The sequence below is a fragment of the Pectinophora gossypiella genome, unplaced genomic scaffold (assembly GCF_024362695.1).
Source record: "Pectinophora gossypiella unplaced genomic scaffold, ilPecGoss1.1 Pgos_35, whole genome shotgun sequence".
Classification (NCBI taxonomy): domain Eukaryota; kingdom Metazoa; phylum Arthropoda; class Insecta; order Lepidoptera; family Gelechiidae; genus Pectinophora; species Pectinophora gossypiella.
The window spans coordinates 768,496-788,545 of NW_026063245.1; the positions used below are offsets into that span (position 1 = coordinate 768,496).

The 20,050-nt window shown below is 39.9% G+C and overlaps 2 protein-coding genes and 1 pseudogene across 2 annotated transcripts; all 3 read right to left on the reverse strand.

Annotated features, from left to right (window-relative positions):
• Positions 1 to 1,238: 1,238 nt before the first annotated feature.
• On the reverse strand, positions 1,239 to 4,034 carry LOC126381096 (uncharacterized; annotated as a pseudogene).
• Positions 4,035 to 4,128: 94 nt separating this feature from the next.
• Positions 4,129 to 8,537, reverse strand: LOC126381077 (uncharacterized). Its single transcript, XM_050030622.1, has 2 exons — positions 7,551 to 8,537; positions 4,129 to 4,182 (listed from the first exon to the last, which is right to left on the reverse strand). Exons 1-2 carry the CDS (start codon positions 8,447 to 8,449, stop codon positions 4,170 to 4,172), a joined length of 912 nt encoding a protein of 303 aa, XP_049886579.1. The 5' UTR covers positions 8,450 to 8,537; the 3' UTR covers positions 4,129 to 4,169.
• Positions 8,538 to 15,068: 6,531 nt separating this feature from the next.
• Positions 15,069 to 17,809, reverse strand: LOC126381097 (uncharacterized). The gene is made up of 4 exons (XM_050030631.1): positions 17,604 to 17,809; positions 15,946 to 16,793; positions 15,639 to 15,784; positions 15,069 to 15,473 (listed from the first exon to the last, which is right to left on the reverse strand). Exons 1-4 carry the CDS (start codon positions 17,807 to 17,809, stop codon positions 15,069 to 15,071), a joined length of 1,605 nt encoding a protein of 534 aa, XP_049886588.1.
• Positions 17,810 to 20,050: the final 2,241 nt, after the last annotated feature.

The window sequence follows — 20,050 nt, forward strand, 5'->3', positions numbered from 1 at the left end:
TCTCTTTAGCCGCACTTTAACTGTTGCTACAAGAAGCTGGTGGTCAGAGCCGCAGTCCGCACCGGGGAGAGTTGTGGCGTTCGTCACTGAGCTTCTCCATCTCGTCCCTATCAGTATATAATCAATTTGATTCCTAAATCTGTCGCCAGGGGATATCCAGGTGTATAATCTACGGATATGATGTTTGAAGCAGGTGTTAGTGATGGTAAAGCTTTCTTCACAACAGAACTGTAACAGACGTTCACCTCTCTGATTACGTACCCCGATCCCGTATCTGCCCACAACTCGACGAAGGTGGTCACCCTCCGTGGTATCTCCCACTTTGGCATTAAAGTCCCCTAAGATGATGGTCACTTCTCGCCTTGGTAATCCTTTAAGGGTCGTAGTCAACGTATCATAAAAGCCCTCTATTTCTTCTTCAGTTGACAGAGATGTGGGGGCATATACCTGCACAATGTTAAGCTTGCACGGTACGGTGTTAAGTTTGAGTGTAATTATACGATCGCTAACTGTGTTATATCCTACAACGCACTTGTTCAATGATCGCGGCACGATGAAGGCCACTCCATTGCAGCTATCGTCTTCTGGGCCTGAAAAATACACTGTACTTCCAAGATCCGATGTAAAGTGACCCTGACCTTTCCAGTGCGTTTCGCTTTACCCCGAGCAGGTGAACGTCCTTCCTATTCATTTCGTCTTCCACAATTCGCAGTTTGCCAGGTTGGTTGAGGCCGCACACATTCCACGTTCCAATACGATGGGGGTGGCGAAACGAATTGCTGGTGTTGGGTTCATCAGTAGCTGAATTTCCATGCGGTGCCTGATGAGTCGCGAGCGCATGGCCGGTCGCACATTTCACACCACCTCTCCCGGGAAGATGGCGCCGGGCGTCAGCCGGATCGCCAGACAAACTCTTTTCTATTCTTGGACCCTTCATGCTGACTCTCTTGGGAAAATAGAAGCAGTGGTTTCCCGTTGCCTTCTGCCCCAGACATTTTTGAAGCTATTTAGACTCCAAGGCCGCTGTTGCCTCTACGGTCGGTTGCCCGACCGGTGGTATGGTTATACCGCCATCGGTCGGTCGCCAGAGCCTCGTCCGTTATCTAGCAGGGAGCACCGCGGCGCCCAGGGGACACCGCCGCCAGCGACTCATAACGAAGCACCGACGCGCGCAGGTGAGGTTGGCAATTGGGCCGGATATAGGTGTCCTTTCCGTTCTCCCCTTACTCCCCTAAAAATAGTATTAATGAGTATCATTTTGGCATTAAATAACTTGACAACGTATTTTATAATGAAATTAAAAACTTTTTTTTTCCCCCAAAATGGCCTTCATATGGGTCCGTTCTTTGTAAGGCCAAAATGTTCCTAAAAAAGCCAAACTAACAATTATGACTATGACTTTTTCATATTATTATAATAAAATAATAGAATCTACTGTAATTATAAAAACTTAGCATGGCACATGGTCAGTCTTGTAGTCAGGAATGTTTAAAATCAACTACTTATACTTAAAATTATAAATGAAAATAATTATTAAAAAAAATTAAAATTGGCAACTAACATAGAAACTAAAAGGATAATATTTTTTTATATTTTAATCACAATCTGGGCATATAAAGATGAGATCTTTTTTGGTGAGGCCCACACACGTCTCGTGATACCACTTTTGACATTCGGTACATTGCCTCATGTCTTCCATTTTACACTTGCCACATGCGTGGCAGTACCACTCCTTCTCTTCACCTTTACTTTTCTTCTTCTCTATTCTCGATCTTTTACTGTTTTGTTTTTGTCCTATTCTTTTCAGCCGTTTAACGGAATCATTTTTATTTTTGGTTTTCTTTCTTTGATCTTTTTTAATTGTAGACTTTCCTTTTTTCTTACTAGTCACCTGCTTCATCTTATTCTCTTTGTCTTCAGTTTTAAATAAATCTTTTACTATTCTTTGTCCCTTATAGTTAATAGCTTTTTGCCGTGGACGTGTAGACTTTATCGTAGCGTAGTTTGGAGTAGGCAAAAAAGCATGAAATGATTCTTTTTTATCCTTTATTAGGTTTATCAACGGCTCGTCATCATCCGAAGAACTGGTCTCATGACTCTTTAGTTGAGATTTTGTTTTAATTGTGCTTTTGTTTTGTTGTAATTGTTTTTTTGGAGTGATTTCTCCTTTCTGTTCGAGATCAAAATCATCAAATGACGAAGAAGTGTATAAATCTGAAACTCGAAGTTTAGGCATGTAGTTATCTTTGATAAATGATTCATTGAGATTTAAATCAAGATCAGATTCAGAGCTAGAATAGACGATATTTTGTTGTAGGCCGGACGTGCTTGGAAGAGAATTATCGTACAGAGATGGTCGAGGGTCACGTTTCGTATCTGCGACGGTGTCAACTTGTATTGAACTTAGCAGCATGTCGCGGCACTGCTCCTTGACCGTAATATCTAATTCTAAATCTGAATCATCAGTTGAAAAACTGTAAGAAACAAGAACTGGTTTTGTTTTTGGTGTTGCAGCTAAAATTTTCGGCGATGTTGACACTTTATTCTCTTTGAAAATTGATGGAGAAATTGAAGAGACGTCAGAAACACGAGTTGACCTTTCATCTATCAGAGGCCGAGAAGACAATTCTGACACTTTCTGAAATTCAGTCATAGGGGGCGACACTTGAATGGATATAAGTGGCTGGTCGATCTGGTGTTGTAATGCTTCCGATAAAGGTCTTTCAGTTACAATTGAAGGAGCATAAGCATCTTCAGGTATGACATCAGGATCAAGGGGATATAAACCAGTGGCTTTAAATCCATTTGTTATATTACTTTAAGTCATACACTTTGGCCATGTTCGGGAGAAAATTTTGCTAAATGAAGCTTTGTTTAAAGTTCTCTCTTGAGAATTGCACAGGTAGTTCAAAACTTCTTCATCCCAGTGATGTTCGAAGGACCGATTCACTGATTTATCTAGAGGTTGGAGTTCGTGCGTTGTATTTGAAGGTAAGCAGTATAGTACTATGTTATGTTTATCTGCTTCTTCCAGAGCCTCATATGATAAATGACACTTTGCGCCATCAAAGATCAGCAGACAGTTACCAGGTACTTTATGTTGTGCTAAATGTTGAATGAACTCAACGAATAAGCTACTGGTCATGCTGCCTTTGGGTGCCATGCTTACCTTGGTTCCAGGTGGCAAATTTGATGCTAATTCTGATCTGTACCTAATCCCTTTAAAAATAATCATGGGCGGTATAGCAATACCCACAGCATTTACGCACATCGCTATAGTTACGTTCTCGGCGTGTTCCGGAGCAACAAGATGTACTCTTTTATTCCCTTTTTCAGCCAAAACTACATTTTGTTTGTGGACCGTTATGCGGCACCCTTTTTCATCCATGTTATACAAGCGTTCTGGATGTGCAATAATGTCTAGCTCTTCATAGAGTTTCTTCACTTCTTCAAAATGGTGTTTCACGATGGGCTTATTCATTTTTTGAGCTCTAGCTGGATTCATTAATTGGGGTTTTCTTTTTGATATTGATGGGTTTCGAGACAAAAACATTTTGACCCATTTGCGTCCAGCCATTCTAGTTGACATATTGAACGAGTGCTTGATTTTAAACCTCTCACAAAATAGAAAGGCTTGTTTCCTGATAAATTTAGGCGTAAGTGGTAGACCCAGTTTTGCAAAACGTATGATTCGCTGCGATAAATCTTCTTCTAATTGTTTTGTGAGTATAGTTGTCTTCCCAATAATTTTAGTTCGGTTACCGCTTAATAAATGGTTTCTCAGGGTGCGTCTTGGAATATTGAACTTTAACGCTGCAGCATTGGTATTAAGTTCATTATTTTGTACTGCTTTCATGGCACGCCTTAAACTGTCTTCATCCCATGTACTACCTCTTTTTTTTCTAGGATTTGACTCCGACATTTTTTTAAATCTGAAATATGTGCATATAATTAAATCATCTGTTCAATTACCCTCTTATTGTTATAAAGTTTACATATCTGATAACTATCTTATATAAGTATAACTTATCATGTAAATTTGGTGTGTACGTTAGGTAACTAGCAATGAAACAACCGAGTGGTTTGCGAGCCGGTTTATTACTGGCGCATGACGCGCCGTTAAATAGGTAGGTATCACCGATAGGTACCTATGCACCATTCCTCCGACATCATTTTGAGGACCTGGTGATCACACAAAATTACAATATAATACAATATAAGTTATAACTTATACTACTACTTAAAACTTAAAAGAAACGCTTATAATCAATTGCCTTCCTAGGTCTCAAAACTGGGCCGAGCGTTCTGCCGTTATTATTATTAGTAGCACCCTGCTCGTCTAACTTTTCAGCGGCTCCCTCAGTACCTTCAGATTCCGTCTCATTCACATCAACAAATTCATCCCTCGCTTCAACCCACTCATCATTGGCAACTTCCTCCCTGGGGACGTCGGTTGTATTATTATCATCAGTTGTATACGTTAATGTTTCATTCCCAAATTCTGTATTTTCACGTGTTTCTGTGGGAGGTGTTGTCAACGTTGCGTGTGGCTGTGACAGTTGCTGAGGTGACAATGTGGATGAGTCAGGGTTCTCACCCTCTGTAGTACAATTTCCGTACATCTTGTACTTATGAAAATTACTATGAGTGGTCTTGTCTGTATAAGATATTATTTGGTCTAGATGTCTTTTACACAAAATATCATAATCATATAAGTAAACTTCAAACATGCGCTGTCCTAATTTTTTAATAATTTTGCCTTTACGCCAGACACCCTTCCTACCAATATAATATCTTGCCCAAACTAAATCTTCTACTTGAAAATGTCGTGATTGTTTATTTATTTCAATATAATCCGTCGACTCGGTGCTTTTATGTGAAAAAATTAAATCTAATCGGCATCTTAAGTCTCGACCAAACATTAACGTTGCTGGAGTAAACCCTGTGGCGCAATGTATCGTGTTCCTGTATTCAAATAGAAAACCCAACAATTTTTCATGTATTTGTTGTTGTGAATAGTTACCGTTGACAAATATACACTTAATCATTTTTTTACATGTTTTGACAGAATTTTCTGCCTGGCCATTACTGGACGGGTGATAGATCGGCGACGTTAAATATTTAATTCCATTTCTGCTACAAAATGTAATAAACTCTGAAGAACAAATTTTTACATCATTATCTGATACAATAATGTGTGGAATTCCGAATCTAGAAAACACTTCTTTTAACTTATTAATGAGTGCAGTCGTCGAGGTACCGGTATTCATATAAATACATTCGAGCCACTTGCTATGTGCGTCTATAACTATTAAATAGACGTTTTGGTTAATCACCATGTAATCTATATGAATGCGTTGCCACGGTCCTTCTGGGCGCGGCCACGGCGCGGGCGGTGCTCGCGGTGGGGCACAGCGTACGCTGGTACAAGTGTCGCATGCGCCAACTAACTGCTCAATATCGCGATCGATACCCGGCCACCACATTCTACTGCGAGCTATGCTTTTAGTTTTGACAATACCAAAATGTGCCGAGTGCAATTCTTTTAACATTTGGTCCCTATAAACTGTTGGTATAATTATTCTATGTCCTCTAAATAGACAACCATTGTTTACCTCTAAATCTAATTTGCAACGAAAGTAAGGCAAAATATCTTTGCATTTAATTTTCCGTGGCCATCCGTGATTCATATAGCTTATAACCGTTTGCATTACTTTATCGTGTGCAATCGCATTCTTAATGGCCTCAAAGGTAACCGGTTCTTTTGTTGCATCGAGGAATAGAAAAAAACGATTACTCTCGTCTGACTCGTTATCAGCTGTTTGTAGCGGCGCACGTGAAAAATAATCAGCCACTGAGTTGTTTTTACCATTGATGTACTGCACGATATAATTGTACGCAGATAATATGATTGCGTACCGCTGTAAGCGTAAGGCTGCTGTAACCGAAATGCTACTTTTTTACCAAAGATAGATATGAGAGGTCTATGATCCGTTTTCAATATAAATGGTTCTTGACGGCCGTATAGGTACTGGTGGAAATGTTTTACACCAAAAATTATTGCGGTCGCCTCCTTTTGAATCTGGCTGTAGTTCTTTTCACTAACAGACAAGGACCTCGAAGCGAAAGCAATAGGGCGCTCGCTGCCGTCGGGCAGGCGATGCGCGAGCACGGCGCCGAGGCCGGCCGGGCCCGCGTCCACGGTGAGCACGAGCGGCGCCTCGGGGTCAAAGTGCGCGAGCACGCGCTCCCCGCTCAGCTCCTTCTTCACGCTATCGAGTGCTGTCTGCTGGCGTGCTCCCCACTCCCACTTAGCATTCGATCGTAATAAATCATGCAATGGGTGTAATAATGCTGAGGCATTTGGAATAAAATTCCGATAGTAATTTACTACCCCGAGAAATTGTTTCACCTCTAATACCGATTTAGGCACAGGTGCATTAACTATGGCTTCTACTTTCTTAGGGCACGTTCTCAGACCGTTATGGTCTATTACGTAACCTAAGTAAGTTACACTCTTTTGGAAGAACGAACATTTATCTTTGTGTAACCTTAAGCCTGCATCCTGCATCCTACGTAAAACTTCTCTTAGCCTTGATAGGTGAATATCTTTCGTGGGACCTGTGCAGCACACATCATCGAGCCATATACTGACTCCGTCTATACCAGCCAGCAGAGTCTCCATCGCCCTCTGAAAAATCGCTGGTGCATTAGCCAGCCCGTATACCAGGCGGGTATACTTAAATAAACCCTTTGCCGTGTTTATGGTAGTAAGCTCCTGTGAGTCATCTGACAGTTGAAATTGGTTGTAAGCATTGCTTAAATCAATTTTACTGTAATGCTCTCCCCCGCCAATTTTAGAAAATACCTCTTCAATTCGAGGAAGTGGGTACTTATCTATCTTTAGGTCTTTATTTAACGTGCATGAAAAATCGCCTGCTATCTTAACAGTCCCGTTATCCTTTAGTACTGGCACTATAGGAGTGGCATACCGAGAGTGATTAACGGGAACCAATATGCCTAGATCCACCAATCTATCTAATTCCTTTTCGACTTTAGCTTTCAAAGCAAAAGGTACGGTTCGCGACTTAATAAATTTTGGCTCTGAGGTCTCTTTTAGCTGTAAATGTACTTTAAATGTATTGAATGTACCTAATTCTTCGCGCCATAATTCAGGAAATTGCTCCAGCAACGACTGTACGTCATCATCCTTGTTAAAATAATTTAACTTTGTAGTTAGCACCAAATCGAAAGCACACATAAAATCTCGGCCAAGCAGGGGCGGACCTCCATTTTTAACAACAAATATTTTTAATATTTTAGTTTGTTCATTGTAAGTAGCATTACTAACAAAATATCCAAGGGGTGAGATTTTATGTCCATTATATAAGCACATTTTAATATTACAATCATGCAACTCGAAATGGGAAAACAAGTTGTTATACAATTTATCTGAAATAACGGATGAACCTGAGCCGGAGTCTAACTCCATAGTAATGTCTTTTCCGCCTAAATTTAAATTCAGCACAATAGGTTTGTCAGTCACATACCTCAAATTAAAATTATTGCACTCCTCGCAATCGCTGTCCTCACCGTCGTTGGTGGATAAATTATTAACGCGGAGACACTTGTTTTTATCACACACTTTTTTTAAATGGCCTTTAACACCACAGACTTGGCAACGATAACCCTTAAAACGGCACACATCACCAGTATGATTCTTCATACCGCACACTGGACAGCGGACTTCACCACCTGTATGATGATCAGGCCCTGACGAGCTATAAGACGGCGGCGGGCGGGCGGCGGCGCTCGGCGTGCGCCCGCGCTGCCCAGCGGCGCGGCCGCGGCCGGCGCGCATGTTACTACCTTCAAAACTTGCTCGATAAATCGGCTCCTCTTTGATGGTGGTTATCGCCTCTGTCGACACCATCAATTTAGCTGCCCTTGCACATTCGGCCTTCTCAGTTATTTCCAGTGCCCGTGCCAACTTCAATGTAGACGCATCCTGTTCAAAAAGTTTGTCGCGTTCGGGACCCGTGCCCAGGCCAAGAACAAAACGATCCGTCAAATTTGTTTCTAAGGCAGTGCCGAAGTCGCAATAGCTTGCCAACCCCCTTAGTCGCGCCGCCCAATCTCCCAAGCTTTCGCCTGTATGACGCGTAGCCCCGTAGAACTTCGCTTTATCCGCGAACGAACACTGCTTCGTCTTGAAATGGCCATCGAGTAACTTTACCAGCTGATTATACGATAACGTATCTATTTCATCTGGGTATGCTAGATTACGCACTAAACGATAAGACTCGTCCGAGAGATGAGTAATAAGTATTGCACTTTTATTTACTTCTTGCACATTATTAACCTTTAGATATTGAATCAAACGTCCCTTAAATATAGACCATTCTCCGCTTTTATGGTCAAAACTCGACAAATGTCCTATATACGACATTTTTTTTTTTAACACGCGCGTGGGTACTGCTATCCTCGTTCGCCAATGGTGTGTACGTTAGGTAACTAGCAATGAAACAACCGAGTGGTTTGCGAGCCGGTTTATTACTGGCGCATGACGCGCCGTTAAATAGGTAGGTATCACCGATAGGTACCTATGCACCAAAATTACTTAATTTATTTAGTTTTCAGACATTACTTTTCCATAAAAGAAAATCTATACTAACAATAAAATAATTTAGTAAAATATCTATTCAATCCGAGTTGAAAAGTTAATAAACGCTTAAAAATAAAAATATTAGAATCAGAATCAGAATCATTTATTCAACGTAATTATCATGGATAAACTTGTTGAAGGTCAATGTAACATTTTTGAATTTACGTCATTTCGCAAGGTGTTATGGCTGAGGAGAAGAAATGACAAGAAACTGCAACAGCAACACATCTTTTAAATCAATGAGGGTACATTACAAGTTATTTAATAACTAGAGGAACACATTCAATACCAGACATTTTTATCATTTAGGTAATCATTAATCTTATAATAGGCTTTTTTACATAAAGTAAGCTTCACGTGAGCTTTAAATTTGTTCTCTGACAAATTTAAAATATTATCTGGTATTTTATTGTAAAAACGTATACATAACCCCAAAAAAGATGAATTTAATTTACTTAATCTAGAATTTTGAACAACAATTTTATTTTTATTCCTTGTATTGTAAGTATGCCTTTCACAGTTTCTCGGAAGGAGAGATACATTTTTACGCACATACATAATGTTTTCATAAATATATTGACTTGCGACCGTCAGTATATTTATTTCTTTAAACAGCTCTCTTAAAGAGTCCCGACAACGCAGATTATAAATAGCGCGAACTGCCCTTTTTTGAATAATGAAAATAGTTTCTAGATCAGCGGCTCGACCCCACAATAAAATACCGTAAGACATTATGCTGTGGAAGTAGCTGAAGTAGACAAGTCTAGCAGTGGGTACATCTGTGAGTTGTCGGATTCTTCTGACGGCATATGCTGCTGAACTTAGCTTGCCCGCTAGTGATACAATATGTGGGCCCCATTGAAGTTTTGAATCTACAGTAATTCCTAAGAAAACGGTGTGTTCAACAAAATCTAGTTTCTCGTCGTTAATTTTAATGTTATTATTTACTTTCTTTACGTTTGGTAGAACAAATTTAATACACTTCGTTTTCTTAGCATTTAGAACTAGGTTATTTACTGTAAACCAGCTTAGAACCTGCGACACAGCGCTGTTTGCTTCGTCAAGTTCCTCTAACTTTCTATCGATTTTAAATATAAGAGAAGTATCATCCGCGAACAGTACAATGTCAGCTTGGTTCTGTACTACATAAGGTAAATCATTTATGTACACTAAAAAAAGAAACGGACCCAAATCCTTGAGAAACTCCCATTTGAACATGAGAGCCCGAAGAAGTCGTACTATTGATTTGTACCTTTTGTATCCTATCACCTAGATATGAATTTAACAAACTGAGATCTCCATTATTTAATCCATAGTGCCTCAATTTCAAAAGCAAGGTCTCGTGATCCACGCAGTCGAATGCCTTAGACAAGTCACAGAATACTCCTACGGCATTCTGCGACTTCTCCCAAGCATCGAAAATGTGTCGAACAAATGTGACACTCGCGTCTGTTGTAGACCGACCCTTAGTAAAACCAAACTGCTGGCTGTGAAGTAAGTTATTTAAATTAAAATGACATAGCAGTTGGTCGAGAATAATTTTCTCGAAAATTTTACTAAGTACTGGTAGAATAGAAACCGGTCTATAATTCGTGGGGTCTGATTTTGTGCCCGATTTAAAAAGAGGTATAACTTTACTGATTTTCATTAAATTTGGAAAAGTGCTATTTTCAACACTCATATTAAAAATGTAAGCTAGATATGGTGCTAAGATATCAATAACAGAGCTCATCAATTTGACAGACAATGCCCATAAATCTTTCGAGGTTTTAAGTTTCAGCTGTTTGAATACTTTAACAATACTACTCGGATCAACGCGTTTAAAATCAAATAATTCAGTGCAAGCAGTAACATTACTTTTCAACAATATATCAGCTTGAACAGGAGAGGACCTGAGAGATTCTGTAGTTTTTACAGGGATGTTCGTAAAGAATTTATCAAAAACTTCAGCTACATCTTTATCTTGTTTAACTAACCCAGTGCCCGATTCTATATTATATTCTAATTCACGCGGTTTCGAAGCCTTTGTTTCGTTATTTATTACTTGCCAAACTGCCTTTATTTTATTATCCGCGGTCTTTATTTTACTACTAATATGCATCTGTTTGGCTGTATAACACACTCTTCGAAATATTTTAGAATAATTTTTGACGTAGCTTTTAAAACTATCAGTGTGTGTATACGTTTTTTCCTCATATAAAGAATAAAGAGTATTTCTACTTTTGCGAATGCCTACGGTAGCCCAGTCACTGAACTTGAATGATTGACTGTTGGTAACTACCTTTTGAGGAAAATTATTTTCAAATTCTTTATGGATAATAGTAAAGAAATCCCTGTAAAAATCGTCAGGATTGTCTGTATCAAAGTTTGGACAAGGTAAGTTACTTATAAGACTATTTCGATATTTCTCTATCCGAGTATCAGTGATGGGTCGTGTACGAAATTTAATTTTCTGAACATTTTTAAGTACTGGAAAACTGACCAGCTGCCCACTGTGATCTGACTTAAAACTGTTAAGGATACTGTTGTCTTGGAAGTCACAATTGCAAAAAACGTTATCTAAACATGAGGCAGTTGTTTCTGTAATTCTAGTTGGCTCCATAAATATATTAACAAGGTTAAAAGATGTAAACAAACTTAGAAATCTAGTTGTAATTGAATCTACTTCATATAAATCAACGTTAAAATCTCCACACACTATAATGGCTTTATTACTTTTAGATATGACCTTCAGTACATTTTCCATCACTGATTCAAAAACTGTGAAGTTAGCACTGTATGGGGGTCTGTATACGGCTACAACAATATGTTTCTCTGTTTCTATACATGAAATCTCCATAGTGCCCTCTATCGAAAGTCCAGTAATATCTTTGCGTTCTTTATATTTTAAACTATTTCTGATAAAAATAAGGGAGCCACCACGTAATTTGATCTTTCGACAGAAAGCGCTAGCGAAATGATAATTTTTAAAACCGAATAACGATTCATAATCCTTCAACCAATGCTCTGTAATACATAAAATGTCAATAAAAATGTCTCTAAAAATAATTCTACGTCTAATTCTTTGCCAGAGAAGCCTTGAATATTTTGGTGAACTAGTTTTAATATTCCAAGCTTCTCTTTTGTCTTATTGTCTAGTTTAAAGATGAAGTACCATTCGTGGTACATGGCTGACTACCGTCAATAAAAAGTTTTGTACTGTTAAAGACAGTACAGTCAATAAGTTTACTGCCTGGTCTGGCAGAAGTGTCTGTAATATAAAAAACTAGTACTGAACATATAATTTTTTTAAAGTACTTAGATAGATATATTCTATCTGTCGTTATTATACAATTTCGAATAAACTTATTCAAATCTAAATAAATAATATTACTATGATGACAGGTTCTGTTATAAAGGTGTTGGTTGAGAGAAAATATATAATTATTTTCCTCACTAGCTAATGTATTTGAGTATGGAAAAGAACAAATAATTAAGTTTCCACACTCAACAGTCATTAGTGTTCAGGCTCCGTCTTCACAAAAAACTAATTACGAGATCAGGTTGTAATAACAAAACTCCAAACCAAGTAATAGTTGGGTAGATAGAATACCGAATTTATTTTCACTTAAAACTACTTGTATTATTCGCGGTAAAACATCGATAGTGAGTTCTAATTTACAACTAGCGCCATCTATGTTATTTTAAAAGAACTAAAATTCTAATACAAGTCCAAATAGAATCGGTTTCGTACATTCCGCCCACCATGGACAACTATGTCCTTAATTATAAAAGAGGGTATCACACAAAAAATAAAAGTTTCTTCGTTACTTACGTGAAACCAACTGAAGTAAACAAAATAAAATCTAATCTAATGCAAGTAAGAAATAAAACATCGAACAAATGTATGAAATGCTTAACTTGAACCACTAATGTTGACAAACATGTAGACCTAAAAATATAATACGAATGTACCTTTTTCAAAGTCAAACTAAAAATAAACAAAAATAAAATCTGTAAGTAAATAATCAAAAAATAACAAAAAGGTAATAAAGTAATTAATCCTTTGTAGGCAAAATACACAGTTTGGACACAGGTCTCTTTATAACAACACCTTTACATTTTAAACTTACGACACGCGTAACTTGGTCCAACCCAGGATGTTTTTGTACAATAATGCCATATAACCATCTTGCAGGAGGGAGATCATCTTCTTTAACTAACACAACATCACCAATTTTAGGTTCTGGTATATGTGACTTCCACTTGTATCTCTGCAGGAATTGGGTTAAATACTCCTGTGACCATCGTCGCCAAAAACATTGGACCATTCTTTGCATAAACTGCCAACGCTTAAGACTATGTATATTGGAGCTTTCATAATTCCTATCAGGGACAAGCAGTAACGGTTCTCCCACCAAGAAATGACCAGGTGTTAAAGGGTATGGGTCATTGATGCCATCTTTACTTACTTGGGTGATGGGTCTCGAATTGAGACATGCCTCAATTTGAGCTAAAGTTGTTGTCAGCTCTTCAAAAGTTAAGGTTGATGTTCCAATTACGCGTTTAAGATGGTGTTTTGTGGATTTGATGCCTGCCTCCCACAAGCCACCAAAATTTGGACTATATGGTGGTATTCTGTGAAACGTCGTACCGTTAATGGCAAGCCAATTGACAATGTCTGGGGTTGCTGTTAAACTTTCGGCTTGGAAAAGTGCTTTTAAATTCCTTTCAGCTCCCACAAAATTGGTGCCGTTGTCACTCCATAGATCAGAACAATGGCCTCTTCTTGCTACGAATCGTTTAAAAGCAGCTACAAATCCTTCTGCAGTCATATCACTGACCACCTCTAGATGAATGGCTCGTGTAGACATACATATAAATAAACAAATGTAGCCTTTCGATGCATGCTGCCCTCTTCCTTTTGTCGTTCTAACGGCAATTGGACCAGCATAGTCCACACCGTTATGTTGAAAAGGTCTACTAGGTGTCACTCTAGCGGCGGGCAACTGTCCCATAATAGGGTTATTGGGCGCCGATGAGTGTCGTAAACAAACTATGCATTTGCGAATATGAGCTTTAACAGCATTTTTGCAATTAATGAGCCAGTACTTTGATCTAATATAATTCAACATTAATTGTGGTCCTCCATGCAACGTTTTTTGATGTGCATCAGCTACGATTAGGGTCGACACATTTGAGTTAGATGGAATTAAGATAGGATGTTTCCTCTCTTCAGACAATTGTGAATGCCGCAAACGACCCCCAACGCGAAGAAGATCATTGTTATCAATATAGGGGTCAAGAGAAGCTAATTTGCTTTTCTTATCGACTTTTCCTGTTCTCAAAATACTAGATATCTCACTGCCAAAATAATGTCTTTGAGTTTGTCTTATGCACGCCAATAAAGCTTCTTGTAATTCAGTACAAGTAAGCCATTTTGGAAAATTTTATCGAGATGATCTAGCTATCATACCAAATCTCCTACACCATGCGATTACCCTTACTTGCCTATGTAACGAAGAAAATCTTGTAAACATTGGATCCTCCTCTTCACGTGTAGTGGCATGGCATGTTTTGTTAGTCTTCTCTTCCAAATTAGTATTGTAAGTTTCCTGAATAAGCGGTGGACTGTAATTTATATTGTTCTTCGACAACCAACTCGGACCTTCCTTCCAAAGTTGCAAATCTCTTAAGTCAGATGGTTTGACACCTCTGGATGCGAGATCGGCAGGATTGCATTTAGACCTTACATGAGACCAGTGCCTTCGATCAAATAATGTTATTATTTCAGACACGCGATTAGCGATGAATGTCTTCCATCTACTTGGGTGACTGCTTAACCAAGCAAGAACCACCTCCGAATCTGTCCATCCATACACTTTATCTTTCGGAATGTTCAATACTTCCGATACTTCATGAAGTAGTTTGGCTACCAACACAGCTCCACACAATTCCAAGCGGGGAATAGACACCTGTTTTATAGGTGCTACCTTAGTCTTTGAGGCGATAAGACTGATGTGCACATCACCATTATCATCAGTAACTCGTGAGTAAACTACAGCCGCATAAGCCTCATTGGACGCGTCACAGAATCCATGTAATTCTACGATCTGACCGCTGAGAGTGTGAATCCATCTTGGAAAACTGAACCCAGTAATGAGCACTAACTGACTTCTAAAACTGAGCCATTCCTGCATTAAATGATGAGGTAGTTCTTGGTCCCATTCTAATCCAGCAATCCAAAGTTTCTGAATGAACACCTTGGCAATTATTATAACGGGAGCTATCCAACCCAACGGATCAAATAACCGTGCAATGTCAGATATGACTTTCCGCTTAGTTATAGGCATGTTCACCGGCGGTAATTGTACTGTATATTCAAATTGGTCTGTATTGTTGTTCCAATTCAATCCTAAAACTTTCAAAACACTCTCTGTATGCTTTTCTTCGCCAATTTTATACCCTTTTCTGCTTTAAATTCACCTACTCTTTCTAATAATTCTTCACAATTGCTTGCCCATTTCTGTAATTCAAATCCTCCCTTGCTCATTAAATCGTTCATTTCTCTGTATACTTTTAAACCCTCTTCAACTGACTCACACCCTGTCATCAAGTCATCCATATAAAAATCTTGTAAGACTCTTGTAGATGCAGCTGGGAATACGTCGCCTTCATCATATGCTAATTGCTGAAGTGCTCGGACAGCCAGGTAAGGTGCAGAAGCGGTCCCGAATGTGACTCGTAACATTCGGTAATGCTGAACATTTCCATCGTCCCCAAACCATAACAGACGCTGAAAATCCGTGTCTTCTTCAGCTACCTTCACCTGCCGATACATTTTTATTATATCGGCTACTAGACATATGGGATGTACACGCCAACGCATAACAAGATGTCTCAAATCTGGTTGTAATGTCGGTCCTACTAAGAGGTCATCATTTAAAGAAACTCCGTTTGTACCTGCACACGAAGCATTCATTACAACTCTCACCTTAGTAGTCGCCTTATCTTCGCGCACCACTGCATGATGAGGCAAATATACAGCTTTCGCTGTATTTTGTTCTTTTTGTGGTACGACCTCCATGTGGCCTAAGTCTTCATACTCCTTCATCACATCCGTGTATCTTTTCTTCAAGTCTGAATCTTTCGATAGACGTTTATCCAATCGAAAAAGGCACTTGGCAGCGGTCTCTCTTAAATTCCCATATTGACATTTTGGATCGCTTTTCGGAACGGCAGCTTCACAACGTAGCGACCATGCGAATCTCGCGTGGTTGTATTTTCAAACAGATCCTCACAGGTTTTTTCTTCTTCAGTAAGAAATCGTTTACTCTTCATAGTAGAAGGTTCTGCTTCGAGTTCCCAAAATTTCCTCAACAAATCACTCTCATTCACGTGAGCATGCATGGAAATAATCATTGTATTGCGACTGCTGACTTCAACTTCCTCCTGCACCCTTTCGGTAACTTGGCCGGAAAGTATCCATCCAAGTTTCGTATTCTGAGCAACTGGAGATCCCACTGGGCCTTTCATTATACCATCCATTAAAATTTGTCCATAAACTTCGGCTCCAAGCAATAAATCTATTTTATTTGGTTCCGAAAAACCAGGATCAGCTAACTTCATCGTCTCCAGTTCTGGCCACTTGGTGTACATTACCTTTCTTGATGGAAGGAACGTTGTCAACTTCTTCAGGACATGCACCTTTACTTTCACGACATAATTGGGATCATAGACTGACTGCACCTTGATAAATACCACGGAAGTCGAGGTCACAGGTTTGTTGTCTCCATCTCCAACTCCTGATACATGGATCTTATTGGGCACCTTCTTCAAACCCAGTGTTTGAGCTGCAGACTCCGTTATAAACGAAACCTGAGATCCTTGGTCTAATAAAAATCTAAGCGTAACTTCCGTACCAGTGTTTGATCTTGACGTAACCAATGCTGTAGCAAGTAACACTTGACTGCGTACTTTCGCGAAGCACGACAGCACGTTACTGCTGGTTGTCTCTAATTGTGCTTCTTCATCTTCTTCGGCATCTGAAGCCGTCGCTATATTAGAAATAACGTTATTGTCTCCAGAGTCAAACGCCGATGTACTGGATTCTGGCTGATCAGGGTGAAGCAACACGTTATGCTTCCTTCTGCAAATGGTACACCTGATAGTTTGTCGGCATGCAAAAACCGAATGATTGGTACCCAAACAATTAAAACACATACCATTCGTTTGGACAAAGCTATGTCGTGTCGTGTAAGGTTCATTAACAAATTTTTTACATTTTGAAATCCTGTGATTATCTTTACAAAAAGGACAAATAACACCGTTATTTGTAATGTCACTATTAGACTTCGCTATGTTGGAGACATGCATCACCGTGGCTTTTACATTTGTATTTACAACTTTAGGCCTACTTTTGGTATCCAAAAATTCCAATGACCTAAATCGATGACTCAGAAACTTTCTAAATATATCCAGTTTAGGTAATTCATCAGATTCACTAGCTTTAGCCTCCCATAACCGTCGGGTATTTGGATCAAGCTTTTGTTTTATAATGTGAATCACTATAATATCCCAGCTACTAATATCAATGTCTAAATTTTTTAATGCACTCAGACATTCATTCATTGTATCCAGAATACCCTTTATAGCACTTGCAGATTCAACTGATAAGGGTTTCGAACCCATTAAACGATTCAAAACTTGATCAGACAGGTATTTTTTGTTGTCATACCTGCTCTGCAATTTCTCCCAACAAATTAAATAATTATCATCGGTAATAGGAATATAGCGCAACAGTTGGTCTGCTTCTCCAGATAAATGACTCTTGAGGTAATGAAGTTTTTGTACATCATCCAAAGCTTCATTTTTGTGTATTAGAGATATAAATAAGTCACGAAAACTCGGCCAATCAGTATAATTACCATTAAAGGTAGGTATTGAAATTTTTGGTAACCTTACACTGCAAATTTTGCTGTCTCCAACTTTGTTAACTGTAATTTTGGTACTGCCTTGGACAGGCTTGATAGACAATAACTTTTCCTTGAGTTCGCATTTATAATCAAAATAGAACTCTTCAGTGGCTTCATAAATGCCTTCTCTAACATATTTAGAATCGGCTAAATCTGACGGGTCGGTTTCACCAACAATTTGTCTATGCATTTGATTAAAAGTTGACCATTGAATCTCCAATGCATCTAATCTCGCTTCACAGTAAGTAACAGTAATTCTGTCTTTTGGAGATTTTTTAAAATTAATTCTTCCTCTGCGTAAAATGTCTCTGACTTCTTCTTGAAGTCTAACTGATGCATCAAAATCAAAATCTTGACTCATTTTGGAAGATAACAATACAATAGTCAACCGTAAATAAAATGCCGACTAAAATATAACTCTTACACATATATTTTAAAGTACCAAAATATATGACATATATAACTTAATATTATTATAATATATCACAGATGAGACCACTAAACAATCTTATTTAGTATCCAATACTAAATTAGAATTGATCCTTACAATTTTTATGAAAATTTTCCAAGTGTTTGAACTTTTTCAATATTTGGAAAATTTGGGCATAGGTTCCCCGTCTCAACTAAATATTTCAAATTATTCTAAGTCCTAAACTACGAATTTACTCAAAGTTAAAGTTCTCAAATAAATAAAGTTCAAAATAGCTTTCGTTCTTTAAAACTCCATACACGCAATATCTTAATAAAAAAGAGTACTCACGATTCTATCACCTCACTCACTGAATACTTCACTGCAATTTTGTTTCAATTGGACGTCTCGTATGAAAACCGCTTCTATTACCACACAGCTTGAGTATGTAACTCCTTGTAGTGTAGCACTGCCAACTCCAACTCCGCTCTCGGTTTCTTTCTTCACGGGAACTAATTGTGTCGTGGTAGTCCTCACTTTATATCTTCAAAATTTATCCATGATGTAGGTACGGGGTGGTATACTATCCATCCACTCCTCCGTCCCCCATACAAGGGAGCAGACACCATCGACAACAATCCGTTACCACGTCGGCGTCCTTAGGAAACATTGCACTTATCCATAGGGCTCTCAATCCAGCTCCGTAGGACCATGTTCAGGCTCCGTCTTCACAAAAAACTAATTACGAGATCAGGTTCTAATAATAAAACTCCAAACCAAGTAATAGTTGGGTAGATAGAATACCGAATTTATTTTCACTTAAAACTACTTGTATTATTCGCGGTAAAACATCGATAGTGAGTTCTAATTTACAACTAGCGCCATCTATGTTATTTTAAAAGAACTAAAATTCTAATACAAGTCCAAATAGAATCGGTTTCGTACAATTAGTGACCTATGATACCTAGTCAATTGCTGTTTTGTGAGCCCTGTACTATTAAAAGAATAACGGTAGTGTTTGCATCATATTTACACTGGAATAATTTTGTGATGATTTGCGAATATGACGCGCCAGGCATGCACACATTAATAATGTCATGATCAAAAGAGTTTTTTAGAAGTAGTCCTAAACCTATGCCTATATCGTCCGAGAACACAACAGTCTTTTTCGTTAGACGTGGGACACAGTCTTTCTTGGGCGCGACGATTTTTGGCAATGCGGTCGCGACCTTTTCGGGCCCTCGCAGCGCCCCACCTGTCGGCGCAGCGGGCGCGGGCACCGCGGGCGGTGACGCTGTCGCTGACGCCCCGCGCCTCGAGGCTCCGCGAGCTCCGACCCTCCGCGGCTCGGCTCCCGGCGGCACATCACCGGCCGGCGCGACACTTGGCAGCGCGGCACACGGCGGCTCGTTGTTGGGCGGTGCGGTGTCGCACATCACTGCGGCCAGCGGCGCACCGGCGGGGAGCACGGCACTGCATTTCGCTGCTCTGCGTGACGCAGCCCTACGCGGCGTGGCCCTTGCCGACGCAGCACTAGGCGACGCGACACTTGGCGGCGCGGCTCTGCGTGTCGCAACCCTACGCGATGCGGCCCTGGCCGGCGCAGCACTAGGCGACGCGGCACTGGGCGGCGCGGCTCTGCGTGTCGCAGCCCTACGCGATGCAGCCCTGGCCGGCGCAGCAATAGGCGACGCGGCGATGGGCGGCGCGGCTCTGCGTGTTGTAACCCTGCGTGATTTGGCCCTGGCCGGCGCAGCACTAGGCGACGCGGCACTGGGCGGCGCGGCGCTGCGTCTCACAGCCCTACGGGGCGTGGTACCTCGCGGCGCGGTCTCGCGGCGCGTGGTACACGCGGCGCTGGTGGACGGTGAGGCTCCAGAATCTGCGACCAGCCCCCCGCGCTGCAAATCCTCTCTAGACTCGCTGCTTGTTTTGGCGCGTAGTGTTTCCAGCTCCAGGTTTCGGTCGTGCACCAGAGACTCAAGCCGTTCCGTGTTAATTACCAGGGACTCTGTTGCCTTG